At 39.2% G+C, this 18,684-nt stretch overlaps 2 protein-coding genes across 2 annotated transcripts in view; one reads left to right on the forward strand and one right to left on the reverse strand.

Moving 5' to 3' along the window:
- Positions 1–1,822, reverse strand: part of tgfbr2l (transforming growth factor beta receptor-like) — a 21,366-nt gene extending 19,544 nt beyond the window's left edge. The window contains exon 1 of the mRNA XM_080456979.1: positions 1,650–1,822. Coding sequence (XP_080313105.1) covers positions 1,650–1,704 — 55 coding nt within the window. The 5' untranslated portion in view covers positions 1,705–1,822. The remainder of the gene's footprint in view (positions 1–1,649) is intronic.
- A 2,985-nt stretch (positions 1,823–4,807) lies between these two features.
- On the forward strand, positions 4,808–10,793 carry LOC308105989 (alpha-aspartyl dipeptidase). Its single transcript, XM_080456980.1, has 9 exons — positions 4,808–5,223; positions 5,597–5,690; positions 6,193–6,281; positions 8,008–8,082; positions 8,719–8,798; positions 9,197–9,370; positions 9,689–9,748; positions 10,425–10,507; positions 10,595–10,793. Exons 2-9 carry the CDS (start codon positions 5,599–5,601, stop codon positions 10,659–10,661), a joined length of 720 nt encoding a protein of 239 aa, XP_080313106.1. The 5' UTR covers positions 4,808–5,223; positions 5,597–5,598; the 3' UTR covers positions 10,662–10,793.
- Positions 10,794–18,684: the final 7,891 nt, after the last annotated feature.

Below are 18,684 nucleotides of genomic sequence, written 5' to 3' on the forward strand. Positions count from 1 at the left end.
CATGACTTAGACCATTAACTTAGACCTGGAACACCAGGTGAATACATGTACAATAAGAGCTCAAATAGAATTAGGTATACAATAGTCCCCATGACTGGAGTTAACAGGTTCCCATATGACAAGGTAGCTTAATGCAGTGTTCTCAAACGTTTCCATGTCAAGGACCCCCAAATTGATATGGATTAGGCCAGGGACCCCCATCTGAAAAGATGTTGTGCCAGTGACTCCCATATTGAGAAAAGTTGTGTTAAAAAATTCTTTGAATTCACAATTTGTCAAGCTTTTTAAAAACAATTAGAAAATAGCAGATCTACAAGCTAACAACGTGTTCTATTTTCCAATAGCTAATTTTTTTTTTTTTAAAAGGGTTAAAGTGGTTAAAATTATTTTAATGGTATATTAACTCATTTAGCTAGGGACCCCCTGGTACTCCATCAAGGACCCCTGGGGTCCCCGAACCCCACTTTGAGAACCATTGGCTTAATGAGGCATGAGCCACTAACTACATTACAGGCTAATGTTTGGCTCAAACATCTAGTGTAGCCTATTAGCTATAGTAAAGTTCACTTCACTAGTGGGTTGTATAGGCCTATTCCAATGTCTACACAGTTTGACAACAGAGTATTGACAAACACAAGTGAATATATTTCAATATTTGATACAGCATAAAACTGTGGGTACAGTATATAATATCCTTGTATTTACATTTAATAAAAACTGTAATTTGATAGGGGGGGGGTAGTTAGGCTTGGCTGCCAAGAAAGAGAAAGAAAGAAAGAAAAATTATAACTGACAGTTGATAAAATGGTTTAGTAGAGGCATATTCGGATATCTTCCTCAATGTCAAACTGAGATTACTGGCTACATGATGCAGCCGAACTTTTCCATTTTGTCTAAAGCAGTGGTGTAAAGTAACTAAGTACATTTACTCAAGTACTGTACTTAAGTACAAATGGTATCTTACTTTACTCTAGTATTTCCAATTGTCAGTACTTTTACTTCTACTCCACTACATCTCAGAGACAAATATTATACTTTTACTCCAATACAATTATTTGACAACGTTAGTTTCTAGTTACTTTGTAGATTTTGATTATCATATTAAAAAAAAACATACATTAACCACTTCAGCCCTATGTATTGGCTGTTTGAAAATAGCCGATATACAAGCTCACAACGCGTCGCTTTGCAACAAGTTTTGAGCATGTAGATCTGCTATTTTCAAATGATTTTTATACATTTAAAAACTTGTGAAATGGGACATTCTTTGCCAACTTTTGGCAAATTAAGAACATTTTTATGCCAATGGTTTTATACTTTTTTTTAAAGTAAATGTTATACTTTTTTAAAAGTAAATGTTTAATACCAGACTTTTACTTGTAGCAGAGTATTTCTACATTGCAGAATTGATACTTGTACTTAAGTAACAAATGTGAGTAGCCTACTTCTTTCACAACTGGTCTAAAGACAACTTGAAAAAACATAAGATTCTGCCAATTAACACACCAACACACACATCTATAGTTTTCAAACACCCCCTCCCCCTTAGGCAACTTCACAGACAGTATCAAAGAGACAATGGAGCATAAACTTGACCGAGAGGAAAACAGCAGAGAGAGAGAGAGAGATCAGACTTGAGTAACACTTACAGAAAGTTAGGAAAGTAACAGTCACTGAAGAGTATTTCCACCACCGAGCCATCATTTTGCTGTAAAAGGGAGCCGACGAAACGACTTGATTATTTGATGGCCGTTATTTCTAGGGCATCGGAGATATATAGGCGTTCATTTATGGAGAGGAGACTCGTTTCGTTGTATTTACCCAACAACTGGGGACGGGAGAGGGATTGAGAGGAGAGAGAGAGTCAGAGAGAGAGAGAGAGAGAGAGAGAGAGAGAGAGAGAGAGAGAGAGAGAGAGAGAGAGAGAGAGAGAGAGAGAGAGAGAGAGAGAGAGAGAGAGAAGCAGCTCCAGATGTTTTTCATCCAGCTGTGAGTTAACCCCGCCCATAGCCCTGATACATGACTGACAGTCATATATTATATGACAGTCATGGATGAACTTCAACAAAGTGTTTGCACTGTTTCCCTTTTTGGCCCTTACATCTACATATGCGTTCAAATTTAAAATATAGAGTGCTTACCTCATGGCCACGGATGTTACAATTATGTACGGCCATTCTAAAAGTACCCGTATCTTTTGTATTGTTCAATAAAAAGCATTTTAATCCGATTGGTGGCCATTTTATCCATTTTATCCATATGCTTTCAACCACGTAACCCTATCAGTTGGGAGATGTATTGCACTCTTATACACTATAACTCTATGAAAAAAATGGCCACTAATCGGATTAAAATGCTTTTCATTGAACAATACGGAAGATACGGGTACTTTTGAAGACCCGCACACAATTGTAACATTTGTGGCCATAGCGTAAGCACTTTATATTTGAAATTTGAACTTTCAGTAGATGTAAGAAACAAAAAGGGAAAACGTGCAGACACTATGTTGCGGTTCATCCATGATGGTCGTCTTGGATCCTTGGCTACCCTACCCCGCCCACAGCTGCTGCTTAAAAAATTACTATTTTTTGCTCTTGTTTGGAAAGCACTTTGGGTCAGCTGCTGTTGTTTTTAAATGTGCTATATAAATACATTTGACTTTACTTTACTTTTAAAAAAAAAGGTTAAGTTCTACTTTTTCTTTGCCAGACACGCCAGTCCTCCACTTTTATCTGAAATCTTTGTTGCTAAACTTAGAATCTTTCAGGGGGGAAAACAAGAGGGCTGAGCTCGTTTCTAAATACAAAATGTTGGCCAAAATAGATATACAGTAGCATATTAAATATTACGTATATTGATTAAATATATTTTCAAATATAAATGTGGAAAACATTATGATTGTGTAGCCTACTAGCGATAGCCCAATGGGAAATGAGACGTGTGTCAATGTGCGAGTGAGTGCGGTGGCGTGTGTGCGTGTGCGTGTGCGTGTGTGTGTGTGTGTGTGTGTGTGTGTGTGTGTGTGTAAGAGATTGTGATTGTGATTGTATACGTCACGTGTGTCCACAAGCACAGTAGAATTTGAGACATTTTGAGGAGTATTTTCTGGTCCTCACACGAGAAATTGTTGTTTTATGGTTCAAATGATTTCTAGAGTCAGGCTTACAACAATTACGAAATGGTTCAGGTTGGGGTTTAAGGGTTAGGGGATTAGTTGTGTGAGCTATAGGTTTAGGGATTGGTGTTATTTTCGGTTGTAGGATTAGGTATAAAAATGGCTACTCCTAAAATGTCCTGAGAAGCAGTGGTGGAAAAAGTACTAAATGTTTTGTGTGTGTGTGTGTGTGTGTGTGTGTGTGTGTGTGTGTGTGAGGGGGGCTAATCTACTTATTCCACCTCATTAGTTGTGTGAGCCAATAAGATCACAGTCATGACCCTGCAGAGCATGGCCAAAGTTAAGTGCACCAGCAACTGTATGTTGATGTATTTTATCTGAAAAATGACAATTTTAACAATATGTCTGGTCATGGCTACCTTATTTTGCCACTTTATTGTTGGTTCATATTAGGCCAAATCCGTATGTGCTAGATTAACCATAAAAGAAATATCATGCAGGTTAATACCTAAAGTTTTGTTCCAAAAGGAAAATATATTCTATTCTATTCTAAATTCTATGCTCGTACACACGTCATTTTCTTGTGTTCTGTGGGGGTTTAGGCAGTGGTGTAAAGTACATGTACTCAAGTACTGTACAGTACAGTAAAAAGTAAAAGTACAGTAAAGTAAAAATACCTCAAAATTGTATTTAAGTACAGTCTGTACTTAAATACAATTTTGAGGTATTTTTACTTTCTTCAGTATTTACATTTCCCCCTTTTTTCTTTCTACCCCATTACATCTCAGAGGAATTGAGAATTGTACTTTTACTCCACTACAATTATATGAAAACTGCAGTTAGTTACTTTGTAGATTTTGATTATTATTACAAAGCATACCACGTACTTCAGCTGTACATATATTTCAGCCTCTTGAAAATAGCAGATCTACAAGCTCACAATGCGTCTTCACGATGCATCGCATTGTGAGCTTGTAGATCAGCAATTATTTTTATTTATTAAATACATTTTCAACTTGTGAAATCAATGGGACATTCCTGCACAATGAGTACTTTTACTTTGGGTACTTTAAGTACATTTTGATGCCAATACTTTTGTACTTTTACTCAAGTACATTGTGAATACGGGACTTCTACTTGTAACAGAGTATATCTACATCGCAATACTATTGATACTTTCACCTAAGTAAACCATAAGTACTTCTTCCATCACTGCGTTTAAGCCTTTCGGACGCTCTAGTAGTCTAGTTGGCTTTTGCTGCTCTCTAGCGGACATACAACGCATTACTGCAACAAAACGTCTGGTGGCTAGTGTTGCCATGTCCTATTATTATAAGCTACTTTGAGCTGATTCTTCTGTAAAGTTTCTTGTAAATATTGGTGGTTGCAGTTTTTTGGGGCTTGTTTCTAAAATGTAGTTTCTTATTTGGGCTTGCTTCCAAACATTTTCAATTCAAGGACCCCCAAATTAATATGTATTTGTCCGCCAGACCCCATCTGAGAATATTTTATATAGCCTACAAGATTTGTGTTGTTTCTATAAAAAAAAAATCAAATAGCCAATGTGTTTGAAGTGCGAGGGGCTCGCTTCTTTTGGGCTTGTTTTCCTAGACCTGGTTGCTTATTTATTTCACAACATCTGGCAACGCTGCATGTGACCTATCAGCTGGCGAGGCAGCGGAAGAAGCGGAACTCTTTTGTTGTGGAACTGAACCGATATACTTTAACTCTATGAACTGAACTTTTTGCAAATAATTGCCAACTGCCAAGCTTCTACTACACCTCAATGGTGCAGAAGCACAACCATTCTCTTATGTCTTCCTTTATTTAGATAATTGCACGCTTATGTACTGATGTATGAGGAATGTTTAATAATACTATATAACCTAAACGTCCAGGGGCTCAAAACATCGGTTTAAAGTAGTGATATAAATGACCATTTATCTGTAGAGGGCGCTGTGGCGTAAATACAATAATTTCCATCTGGCGGAGATATTTTATTTTCTGCTCAAAAGAAGGTGTATTATACAGAGAAGGTGGGGTCCTGACTGAGACGTTTCACACTCTGGAGAATAGACTTTCAACAACACAAAACTGCCGTTGTTTCGGTGAGTAGCGAAATAGTTTTGTTTATTTCTTACTAAAGACGGAGACCTCGCACGGCATTGGAATTGTCTGTCTATGAGCAGAGCAGCGCGCCTGGCAGAGCGTTAGAGAGAACTCGCTAACGCTCTGGACCAGAGCTATGTTCAAATATGCCGACAGTTTTTACTGTTTTATGGAAAGATTTCGTAATCAGCAGATCATATCTCTGTGTCAAAGTCTTCTGGATGACCTTTGACCAGTGAACCCTGACCACTGGACTCTCTCTTCTGCCTGCCAGACGAAGAAGTGAACACTTGGAGCTGGCTGGCAGTTTCCACTTTCCCTTGTAAAGTTGTCTTTACTTTAATACTTTGTCTTTGTCTCCTTTTGTGTCAGAAATGAGAAGACTTCTGCTGGTGTCCAACTCCACTCTGCATGGCAGCGGCTATCTGGACCACTGCCAGCAGAACATCAAAGACTTCTTTGGAAAGTAAGTAAGGTCCAAAAATAATAATGATGAACTTGATTAATTTTGTTGCACCATAATGTAATGATATTACATTATGCACATTATGTGCTACAAAATAAATCAATTTGAGATACATGATAAGATGCATTATGCATCTCAAATAAAATGACATTAAGCAAACTAGAAGGGTAAAAATGGGCCACGTACAGGACTTATACACAAAACATGAGTAGCCTGTGTTGATAATCTGAAGAAGTCTTTGAATGAAACACAATTTAGCACACATGGAATCTAAGCTGAACAATCTGTGGCACTTTCAGTGACTTCTGTCTGCTGGTATTTATTGCATTATATTCTGTTGAACTAGCCGAGTCTGACTTAAAAGTCAGACTCGATAAAATACATAATTGATAGTCTTGATCCAAGGCTACTGTTGAATAGAGACTGAGTTTTTTGTGTGTGTGTGTCATTTATTCTATTGTGTGTGTGTGTGTGTGTGTGTGTGTGTGACTGTGTGTTTCAGGGATGTGAAGCGGGTGCTGTTCGTTCCATATGCACTTACTGACAGAGACAACTACGCCAAGACAGCCAGGAGCAAATTTAATTCTCTCGGTGGGCAGTACTACTTGGGTTGTACAATGGACCACAAGCCCTTGGGGCTTTTATTGTGTTATCCTTTTAGCATAACTTTTGACTGTACTACCTGTACGGTTAATAATCTTGTTAAAGGAGTAGTTCACCCAAAAAATGACTTATTTTCTATCAATTGCACACCCCATGAAGCCTTGAATCCATGGATTTATTTGTGTTTTTGTCGCATTTCTAAGCTCATAATTTGATTCCTGTCTCCTACCGGCTAATGTATCCGGTAGGAGACACAAAGTAGATTATTTGTGTCTCCTACCGGAAATACACCCGGGCATCAAATTATTGGCTTAGGAATGCGACAAAAAACAAAATAAATCCATGTATTCAAGGCTTCATGGGGTGTGCAATTGATAGAAAATAAATCATTTTTTGGGTGAACTCTTCCTTTAATAACGTATTCAATCAATCAATCAAACTTGTTCGGTATAGGCCCAGGGGCGCTGACTTTTGTGCGCGACCATGGGGGCTGAACTTGACCACCACTCGCGCCCCCCCCCCCCCCCCCTTCCACCCACTGCGTCGCGGGCATATAGGCGCGCGAAGCGCGCGCGATTTTTTTTGCTTAATTAATTCATTAAATGACCATAAAACAACATTAACAACACTCTACCCATCCTTCAGTGTGTCCCATCCTCAAATGTTTTACTTAAATAAAAGTACTTATTTTAGTAGTAGCCTATAGTTACTTCTACTCCACTACATATAGACAAATATTGTACTTTTACTCCACTACAATTATTTGATAACTTTATTTACTATAGTTACTTTGTAGATTTTGATTATTATTATTACAAAACCACTTATACAGTATATATACTTTGGCAATTTGAAAATAGCAGATTTGCGATGCGTTGTGAGCTTGTAGATCTGCTATTTTCAAAGAATTTGTATACATTTTACACGTTTGAAAACTTGTGAAATGGGACCTTCTGCATAATGAGTACTTTTACTTTTGGTACTTTAAATACATTTTGATACCAATACTTTTCTACTTTTACTCAAGTACATTTTGAATACCTTACTTTTACTTGTAATAGAGTATTTTTACACCGCAGAATTTATACTTTTGTTTAAGTAAAACATTTTAGTACTTTTTCCACCACTGGTATTCAGTGCATGCAGTGAGTGACTGTTAGTGCACACAGGACGAGGGAGTCAAGGGACACAGCATAGCGACCCTTCATTTCAATAAGGGCACACGGCAGAGCCAAAACCTGCAGAACATGTTTAGCACACAGCCATAGCCATGGTTCACATGACGCTTGGTGCCGAGTTCCCCTGGTCTAAACAAGTTGTGTTTGATTTTTCGAGCCGCAATAGCCCCGCCCCCCCCCCCCCGCCGCGAGCCGTTTCTCTGTCTGGGCAATTGTTCTAGGTGTCAACGGCGCGTTAACACCTATCTGCGCCCCGCTATAGTAATGGTAATAGTAATGGTACTGTAAGTTTGAGCCTGACATCTGAGATTCATGAGGGGGCTGACCAATTGACTGTGGGGGCGCTAGCCCCGACGCCCCCACGTCATCGGCGCCCCTGTATAGGCCTACTGTATGGTCATTATTATTACATATCAAACCAATCAGATTGCGTGATTTGATCAGTCCATTCTTAAAGTCTTTGTTTTAACAGTGTTCATAACTCATTGATACTATGATGTGTTTATGACATCATATGTATTGCTGTATGTGTCCAGGCTATGAGCTGGACAGCATCCATGAGGCTTCAGACCCAGTGGAAGCAGTCAGGAAGGCCCAGGGGATCTTCATAGGTGAGACGAGCGGCCGAGACTCATGGGACATCAACTAAGTGCACAATAAATCATCAGCGTTCACCCGCGTTAATAAAGACCTGAGGCCGATTCTACAAAAGGCTTCTAAATCAGTAGTTCTCAAACTTTTTTGTGCCAAGGACCCCCAGATTGATATGTATTTGGCCGCAGACCCACATCTGAAAATGATTTGTGCCCCCAGAAGAGAAGATTTTGTGTTAAAAAAAAATCTAAATTATTCAAGATTTTTCAAACACTTTCAAGATTTTTCAAAAATATTCAGAAATATCAGATGTACAAGCTCGAGCATGGATAGCTTCAATTTTTTAATAGCAACGCTGAAATGACAAATGCTTTCCCGGTTTTAATGGGTTAATGTAACTCTGACTTACAAATTGATAAAACACTCTGAGGAGTTTACTGTGAAGGTAGGATGAAAATCTGATGGATACTGGCTGGAAAAAGAAAAAAAAATGGCCAAGTTGAACAGGGTTTTACCGTAAGGGTGAAATGATCAATCGATAGACAGAATATTCATTAAGTAATTGGTATAATTTAAATATTTCTAATATGTGCTGCGTACAATTTAATGTGCTGTGTGAATTGAACTCTTTATTATTTATTATTATATTAAAGGTGGAGGCAACACCTTCCGTCTGCTCAAGTGTCTCTATGACAACAAGGTGGTGGCAGAGATCAGGAAGAGAGTCCTGGAGGTGACACACACACACACACACACACACACACACACACACACACGCACACCTTTCAATTTGAACCTTGAAAATGTAGAATGATGGGGCTATTTAGTTAACAGTTAAATGAACTCTATCCGGTGTGGTATTTAGTACAGCAGTGTTCTCAAAGTTTTCATAATGTCAGAAACCCTGCCAAGGATTTATTTTTAACCCATTAAGACCTGAGGCTTCAACATTTTTCAACATTCAAAGTAACACTTTCAAAAATGTTGAATAGCCATTGCTAAAATCTAAAATGACAGATGCTTTCCCCGGTTTTAATGGAGAAAAAGAACAAAATCCACCAAAGGTGTGAATTTAAAGATTGGGGGACAAATAGCACCCTGCTGCATTTAACACCATTCTGCTGTGTGTAGGATGGCATTCCCTACATGGGTTCCAGTGCTGGTACCAACGTGGCAACCGTCAGCATCAACACCACCAACGACATGCCCATCGTCCACCCCCCCACCTTCTCTGCCATCGGCCTGGTCCCCTTCAACATAAACCCCCACTACTTAGACACTGAACCCAACAGCAGGCACATGGGGGTAAGAAAAGTACTATATCCACTGTGCCAGTGTTTCCCAAACATAGGCTGGGTCGCGGACCAGCTTTTATGGAGCACGAGGAAATATTTCCCACACACTAACATTTTATACGTTTTTGATAATATTGAAAATTGCTGATCAGCTACTATTTTCGCTGACTATATGCCCCAAATATAGGGATGCTAGGGTTCATGTGGTTACATTTTAACAATCATCCACAATGAACTGTAATTCACATCGACAGAATGACAGTGTGCCTTTAACAGTCTGTATGAACACTGAGTCGTACCTTGATGTGACTTTTTTTCTCACCTCCAGGAGACGAGGGAGCAGAGAATCGTCCAGTACCATGAAGAACCTGACACGCCCTGTGTTCTGGTGAGAGACGCATTGTGTAAAACATGTTCTATGTGGACAATTTACAATGTAGGCATTTAGTACACACTCAACCGGAGCGACTTTACCTGTCAGCGCCCCAATACTCCGCACTGACAGGTAAACGTAGTGACAAATGTCACCCTCTCCCAAACATGGACCAATAGAGCATCGCAGTTCCCGCCCCCTCCGGGTGCCGGAAGAAAAAACTCAATGCATTTTTCCCATTGACATTTCCAAACATATTTATATCTATTAATTTAAGCCTCGAATCAAGCCATCATGACATGACATGAATCATGACCATAAAACGTTTGATTCTGTGATTTATTTATTTTTAAACGGCAAAACAAGGGTATTTATTAAATATAGTATATCATATAATTAAATATAAAATAAAAAAAAATCACAGAAAAAAACGTTTATGGTCATGATTCATGTCAAGTCATGATGGCTTGATTCGAGGCTTAAATTAATAGATATAAATATTTTTGCAAATGTCAATGGGAAAAGTGCATTGAGTTTTTTCTTCCGGCACCAGGAAAAACCAGGAAGTGGGCGGGAACTGCGATGCTCTATTGTGTTTGTATATAGATGCTCGACAAAGCCGGATGTACCGTGGTGGATTCAAACCCCTAGACTCAGGATTGTAGCTTTAATGATGAAATAATGTTTTCAGGGTCTAAGAGAGGGTGGCCTGCTTCTGGTGGAGGCAAACAAGGCAACACTACAGGGAACCACCAAGGCTAGGCTCTTCATCAGGTACTAACCTCACATCCACAGCAGAGCATTCTCTCTCCATTCAAAATCCATATTCATCACATCCTCCTGTAAAACATCCTTTTCCAGGGGAAAGCCAACTGTTGAATACGACAGTGGGAGTGACCTCAGCTTCCTGCTGAAAGATGGACACTGACCGATCGGATGAAACCAGGAGTGCTGAGTACTCGACAAATCACAAGCCAGTAGTAACCTTTGCCTGTACACAGGCCTTTCAGCTGTAGGGACAGGATACTGTTATGGATGGGATATTTTATTCATCAAGGAATTAAAAAAAATGGCTACAAAATTCACATCTTCTCAATCTTTTTTTGCTGTCGACATCTTTATTATCTTAGTTTGTTGCTTACACATGATGAGCCAGATTTTGTGCAGACTATAAAGTCAGTATAGCGAAAATAGCCGATCTACAAGCTCACAATGTCCAAACATCCTGATGCTTGACAGATCTACACAGGAGATGAATGTAATATTCTACTGGGTAGAATAGAAGACAAGCAGTAGAATGAATCCCCAGGAGGACTGTGCTCTAAAGTTGTGTTCCAGGTTAACTCTAGCATTGCTGGTTTTGAAGTTACCAGGAATAGAAAACCAGCAGTACCGGGGGCCTATTTCACGAAAGCAGAATTAGGGGTTAAGCCTGGATTTAACACCTATCCTGGCTTAATTTAGTCAGGATTAGCGATGAATCGGTTTCATGAAAGCTGAATTATTTTGCCAGATTAGTTTAGCCAGAGCACCCTGGATACGTTTATCCATGACTTGATTTCACGAAAGAAAATGTACGCAATCCTACCTTAGTTACCATGGACATTTAGCTGTGAAGTTAGCCTGGTAGGGACCAGGCTAACAGCCAAGCTTACTTAATCCAGTGCCTTGTTCTTCAAGTTTTTCCACAGTTAATTCAACACATGTGTTTGTATATGGACTCATTTTAATGACCCTGCATTCAAATAAAATGAAATAAATACAATACGATACAATCAATTTAATTATTTTACTGAAATAGAGTGTGACCATGAATCATAATAGTTTCACAATGACTCATGTTATATGTCATTGTCACTCTGTTAAAGCTGGCTGAAATGCAAAAGTTAAACAACAAACAGTAGACCAAGGACATAATATAAAACACTCATTTACAATATACATTGAGTAGAGCTTGTCTTTCCTTGACCACTGAGGGGTCAGACAGCTACCATCAGACTCTTGCTGTCCAGAGGCATCTGACGCTTCCGTGGGTGTAGGTGAAGATGAATCTCTCCTCTGTGAAGCAGATGGATCCACGCAGTGATGATGAGAAGCAGTGGTGGAAAGTAACTAAGTACATGTACTCAAGTACTGTACTTAAGTACACTTTTTGAGTATTTTTTACTTTACTGGAGTATTTCCGTTTCCAATATTCAATACTTTTACTTCAATTCCACTGCATCTCAGAGGCAAATAATCTATTGTACTTTTACTCCACTACAATTATTTGAAAACATTAGTTACTATGTTGTACTAGTATGTACTACTATTTTGATTTTGATTACAAAACATGCATTAACCACGCTTGTAGATCTGCTATTTTTAAAAGATTTGTATACATATTGAAGTTGTGAAATGGGACATTCTGCATAAAGAGTACTTTTACTTATTAATGAACTCTTGATCTCAGTGTTGCCAGGTCTTCTTATTATAAGCAACTTTGGGCTTGTTTTTCTGTAAAGTCCAGAAAGTCCCCCCCTGCCGCCACCCCCCTCCCTCCCCATATCACTATCACAGGGCCAGTTGATCCTCTAGCTCAATCAGCTGTTCCGTCTCATAGGCAGACCACAAGTTGGCCAGTTTTCCCTGAAAAAGTCTATCACTTACCAACAACAAAGCAGCATGCTATATAAAGTTAAAAAAACACTTGTGGACACGAATCTTAATTCAGGTGCCCACTCGTCCAGGTACCCAGTTATCTCCACCCCTAAGTGCCCACTCGTCCAGGTGGCCACATGTCCCTAGTGCCCAGATGGTTTTGGTGCCCAGTTGTCCAGGTGTGCCCACTCGTCCAGGTGCCCACTGCCAAGTCATCCCAAAAATATGATGCCCAGATGTCCCTAGTGCCCAGTGCCCACCTGTCTTGTATTCCATTTTGCACTTTTTTTCCTCACGTTTTAGTGAATAGCACATCTGTAAACTCGTTGTGAGCTTGTAGATCGGCAATATGTATAGGTTTAAGTACTCATGATGTAAGTTGCTTCTTTTGGGCTTGTTTTCACAGAACCAGTTGCTTATTTCACTAACAGAATCTGGCAACGCTGCTTAATCTCTGGCGAAGGAACACCTGTGCGTGTGCGAGCTTGAAACAGACACATTCGTGATAAAGTGACTCGTTACTTAATAACGGCTTTTGCGCTTGTATTTCACGACTTCTTTCATCTCAGCAACACAGAGAGAGGATGAACGAAACAACGCCGGACTCCTTGAATTGCAATTCATGTGGAAGTCCCTACATTTTACCTGGTAAAACCTCAACGTTTCCTTTTAGTTTAGTTGGCCGCGGACCCCCCATCTGAAAATGTTTTGTGCCAGAGAGAAGATTTGTGTTAAAAAAAATAAAGATTATTCAAAATTTCAAGATTTTTCAAAAATAGCAGATGTACAAGTTTATGAGCTTGTAGATGATAGATCTGCTTCTACACTTTAAAAAAAAATACATTTTTATTTATTACCCTATAGGCCCACTTTCAGGGGTGAAAAAAACTAAAAGTACTCAAATGTTTTACTTTAGAAGTATCAATACTGCACTGTAGAAATAGCCTGCTCTATTACAAGTAAAAGTCCACGTTTTGGTGTTGTAACTTGCAGAAGAGGATGAAGCTCTGGCCAGCCTCCCCCTGAAGTTGCTGTGTGGACACATCTTCTGCATGGCCTGTCTCGACTCCAAGGTGGAGGTGGAGAACAGCATCGTGTGTCCAGATTGCAAGGTAATAAACAATCATTTATGAGCCGGGGTCATCGCTCAACATCGCCATGCTGGCTTGTGGTGGACATTTTTTCAAAATTAGCAATGGACATTCAAAATGAGTAGACAAACACATAAAGAGCTAGCCCTAAATGACCATTACAGGTCTTTGAACCAAAAGGACCCTTAGGGTCCTATTTGGTTCCATTTGTACACTCAGAGTTCCTTGAAAATAAGACGTTTAAGAACCACTGTACCTGTACTGTGGACTCCTAATGTGTCATAGTAAATCAGTGTCATACATATTCTGAAGAAAACCTGGAATAAAATAAAATAAGAACATTATGTTTAATGTAAAAAAAAAAAAAATCTAAAATGTGCCACGGACAAGGACAAGTCTTGCCATGGACACATTTGTCCATGTACGGATATATTGATGACCCCTGTTGATGAGCTACATAATTATTTATTAAAATCAAAGTAGGGAGATCCCAATCCAGGCCCTGGTGTGTGTTGTTGGGATATCATATGACACAACACTTATGTACCTTGCGTAAAATTGTGAGATTCTTCCCAAATTTTCTCAAATGGCTAAAATGGCAGATCTACATGCTCACAGCGTTGCTGTGTGCAGCATTGTGAGCTGGTAGATAAGCTATTTTCACTGAATGTTCACCCCAGGGTAGAGATACTAATGGTTAAAGGAGGAGTTCACCCAAAAAATGACTTTTCTATCAATTGCACACCCTATGAAGCCTTGAATCCATGGATTATTTTTTGTTTTTGTCGCATTCCTAAGCTAATAATTTGATTCCCGTCTCCTACCGGCTAATGTATCCGGTAGGAGACACAAAGTAGATTATTTGTGTCTCCTACCGGAAATACACACGGTCATCAAATTATTGTCTTAGGAATGCCACAAAAACAAAAATAAATCCATGAAATCAAGGCTTCATGGGGTGTGTAATTGATAGAAAATAAGTAATTTTTTGGGTGAACTCCTCCTTCAATGTGACCGTACATTGCCTTGGTGTGAAATTGATGCTACCCTATTTTTTTCCTTTTACAGGTTGAATCAGACCTTCCTGTTGAAGGCGTGGGTGGGTTAGAAGTAGACTCCAGAGTGGTTGGCCTCATGTACACCACCAAAATGAACAAGAAGAGAAGGTATCATGTAAAACTGTGGTTCTCAACCTTTTCAGGTCGCGCCCGCGATCCCCCCAAAAAAAATCATATTTGAACTGCGGACCCCCCACCCTGACAAGCACTTGGAATTGTAGGAGTTAAGGCATTTAGTGACTGACTCGCTTCCACAGATAAATATTGTGAAAAAAGCCAATCTACAAGCTCACGTTGCAAGCCGTTGCAAGCTTGTAGATCGGCTATTTTCATATTTTTTTGCCTCTTATATTATTTGACAATGTTTGACCAGTTTTTATAGTATAGTTTGTTGACTACTTTTGATGCAGTAATGGTCTTATTGGGTATTGAAAATGTCTTAAGTCCTTAAATTGTGAATCTCTTACAACTGCATACATCTGAAGTAGATGCAATACATATAAACTTTTTTTTATAGAAGAGTGCTGCCTGGATACACGTAAAGCATTTGGTGAAAAACAAGAAGTGGATGGGAGGTTATTTTGAGTAGGGTGGAATACATTAAGAAAAGCTAAAAAACCAAGGCACTCTGCCAGAATTAGGGTTAAAATGATTTTATTAATTTGGCATTTGCAAGGCTGAATCCACCCCGAGACTCTTTGCTGCATGTTCTTCCCCATCTCTCTCTCTCCTTGTTTGCTGTCTCTCTCACTGTAACTATCTAAATAAAGAATGACAAAACGAATATCTTTAATTAAACCTTTCAAAGTTTGAAACCTTGTTTGGTCGATCATATCTGTTACTGTACTAGTAGCTTTTCTTATATAAATGGAAAGCCTGTCCATTTGACTTTTTTAACCACATAAACCCTATTTGTGGGCAAACATTCTGTGAAAACAGTCACTCTACAAGCTCACTACTCTTGTAGATCGGCTATTTTCAGCAGAGAGATTTGTAGAGGGGGAAGAAATAAGTAAACGTATAGAGCCCTGGGGGACACCTAAGTGTATATTATTTTAAGTGGTTAAACATGTTTGTGAAATGTAGCATGCCATCCCTTGTTGAAGACACCAAATGGCAACTTTGGTAAAGAGAGCAGACCCATAATGCTCTCGGTTGACCATCTGTAGAGAAATGTTATTATTTATTATATTTCAAAAATATAAGATGCAACACTATTTAGCACCGTAACAGGTTCCAAATTTCGTCCATGGTTTTATATAACTTACGTATATCAAAGGGCTTTTTGCAACATAGTTGCAGGGTACTGGTTGTATTAGAAAGATCCATATGGCTGCTATAACCAACCTTTTTGGCTACTGACAAGTCAACATTGGATTTTCAATAATGGGCCAATAACGGATAGATGGAAAAAGCCAATCATGGTCTAATCTCTGTATATAACATTCTTATGGAATTTACAAACAAAATGTGATATGCCATTAATGTATAAAACAAGAGTTTTGGTTTTGAATATGTCTCAGAGAATGCAAGTTGCATTTCAGTTTGTGAGTATACATTTTGAATCATAAGTGTATTTCCATTGTAAGGCCTTATCAGTTTTGTTGTGTTGTAATTACAGTAGTGGGTGTGGCAGCAGAGGAAGCAGACGCCTCCGCCATGACCGTTCCCCTCCAGAGAAGGAGCGCAATGTCATTGCAGAGGAGCCAGATGAACGGGTAAATAATCAGAAGTCTAGGCCTGAATTTGGTTCCATGAATCCAAGTACCCTTTATCCTTCTACAACAATTAGCTTGGACAGCTGCAAGATGATACCATAGCTAGCATATCGTCGCTGTCTGGCAGGAACCAGCTAACTCCATTTTCAGCTTTTTTATTTTTTTCATAAATCGACACTATTGAACACCCTTTACGTCTGTGTAAATAAAAAAACTGTCCGTCAAACCACGTTAGCCTACTTACAGTATGCGGTTTGCTGCTGGGGAAACTGGACGACAGGGGCAATTCTGCAAATAGACCCCATGAGCAGTCATTTGGGATCAATATAAGTAAGGAAAAAAGGCTACATGTTATTTTAGTCCAGACTTGTCCTTTAAAGGCTGTCCACACCAAGCACAATAACTAACTATAATTAGTTGTGGTTAGGTTTGGGATCCGTTAGGATTTTAATCTAATACCTTTAACGGTTCGCTTTAACGATTCCTATATATTTAAAGCCAGCGGGTGCCCTAGAGAAAGATTTTTAAAACGACATATTTAGTGTTTGGTGTGGACGGTCCATTGGTCTTGTTGTTAAAGTATTTTTGTGTGTTTCATTTAGACATTTGACGTGAAGAAGATAGAGAAGGCCATGGATGAAGCACTGGCCCAGGGTTTGGAGAATATGTCCCAGCTGGGGCACATCCACCAGGTGAGAGAGAGGGCACTAGGGCTGGGCCATATGGACAAAATCAAACACTTACGTTTGACCAAATACCCCCATCGATATTGTGAGATGAATTCAATTCACAGTTATTTTGACATGGAAAAAGCTTCAAACATTATGGCAGTTAAAATGGATCAAATGAATTAGAATAATGTTTCATGATTTATTGGGTATAGTTCAGGACTGTGGTCCACCTATTAGTGATCTGTTAATTGTGTGTAGAGCTAAGGGGGCCTCAAATAAAGAAAACTGCAAAAATCTGCATCATAATATGGATAAAAACATGAATACTCAACCTATACAAAATCTATAGTTCAACTTAAGAGCCAAATGACTGTCCAAATGATTTATCGCCTCCACTATGGGTGGTCTACCCTACATGACAGCGTGAAAAATGTTATGTTGAAGCGTGGAATAGGCAATTGACATTTTGTGTGCTGTGCATTGTACTTTTACATTTGCCCTTTCTTTAGACTCTGCTGACCGGCCGGAAGGCACAGGTGACCAGGGAGAAATCACGGCTGCTGATGGAGATCGATGAAGTTATCGAGAAGGCCAAACATGTCGTCTCAAAGAGGTACAGTACAATATGATGGGACATTTTTAATCTACAACCTACGGTTCAGGACTTTTATGCCCAAATGCAAAGTGGGCTGTTATAGCGCCACCATTAGGTAGATAAAAAAAATAAAGAATGTGATACACTGTCATTGTAATATTTTCTACAGTTGTATATTAATGTCTTGGACCCCAGGAAGACTAGCTGACGTTACGGCGTCAGTTAATGGGGAGGCGTATAGATAAACAAATAAACACTGATCGGTGTTGTAGTTTGCAAGTTAGGCCACACACACACAGAGAGGCGAACTGCCATTCTGGTCTAGCAGAGATAAAAAGTGGTATGGATCTCGATGAAGAAATGTATGTGAAGGCATGTAATTCCTCTGCCAACAGGAAGGATGCGCTGGTGTCTGACGTGGCCAACATGGAGGCTTTTTTCGTCTCCAGCAACAAGGAGGTGTGCCTGGTGGAGAAGAGGATGAAAGACCTGGAGCTTGCCATGCAGAAAGCCAGACAGGTGCGACGCTGCCCTGCCCTGGAGAACAACTGCAACCTGGAAACGGTATGCAATGCTGCTTTGTCTTGAACTGAATTAGACATGTAATGGTATAACTGCATAATCAATAGTAATAGCAGTTGTAGTTGTAACCGAGCTACCGATGGCGTTGATTTGACAATAATGGTAATACACTTTGCACTTTTCATTACATAAAATGCTCAGTGCTGCATCAACGCTGTGTAGAGAACAACCTTTTTGGTAGGTAGCAGTGGTGGAAAGTAACTAAGTACATTTACTTAAGTACTGTACTTAAGTAAAATGTTGAGGTATTTGTACTTTACTTGAGTATTCCCAATTTCCAATACTTTTACTTCTACTCCACTACATCTCAGAGGCAAATATTGTACTTTTACTCCACTACAATTATTTGAAAACTTTAGTTACAAGTTACTTTTCAGATATAAACTATGATGATATAATGAAACATACATTAAACATTAGCCACTTTAGCCCTATTTTATACCTAGACTATTTGAAAATAGCAGATCTACAAGCTCACAACGCGTCGCAACGCGACGCGTTGTGAGCTTGTAGATCGGCTATTTTCAAATATTTAGTACTTTTACTTTTGGTACTTTAAGTACATTTTGATGCCAAAACTTTTGTACTTTTACTCA

This window comes from Gymnoscopelus braueri (genome assembly GCF_963280865.1).
Source record: "Gymnoscopelus braueri genome assembly, chromosome: 18".
Taxonomy (NCBI): domain Eukaryota; kingdom Metazoa; phylum Chordata; class Actinopteri; order Myctophiformes; family Myctophidae; genus Gymnoscopelus; species Gymnoscopelus braueri.

Coding starts and splice junctions, on each gene's coding strand:
- LOC308105989 (XM_080456980.1), top strand. CDS start 5,599: ATGAGAAGACTTCTGCTGGTGTCCAACTCCACTCTGCATGGCAGCGGC. Junction 5,691..6,192: donor ATCAAAGACTTCTTTGGAAA/GTAAGTAAGGTC, acceptor TGTGTGTTTCAG/GGATGTGAAGCGGGTGCTGT. Junction 8,799..9,196: donor TCAGGAAGAGAGTCCTGGAG/GTGACACACACA, acceptor TGCTGTGTGTAG/GATGGCATTCCCTACATGGG.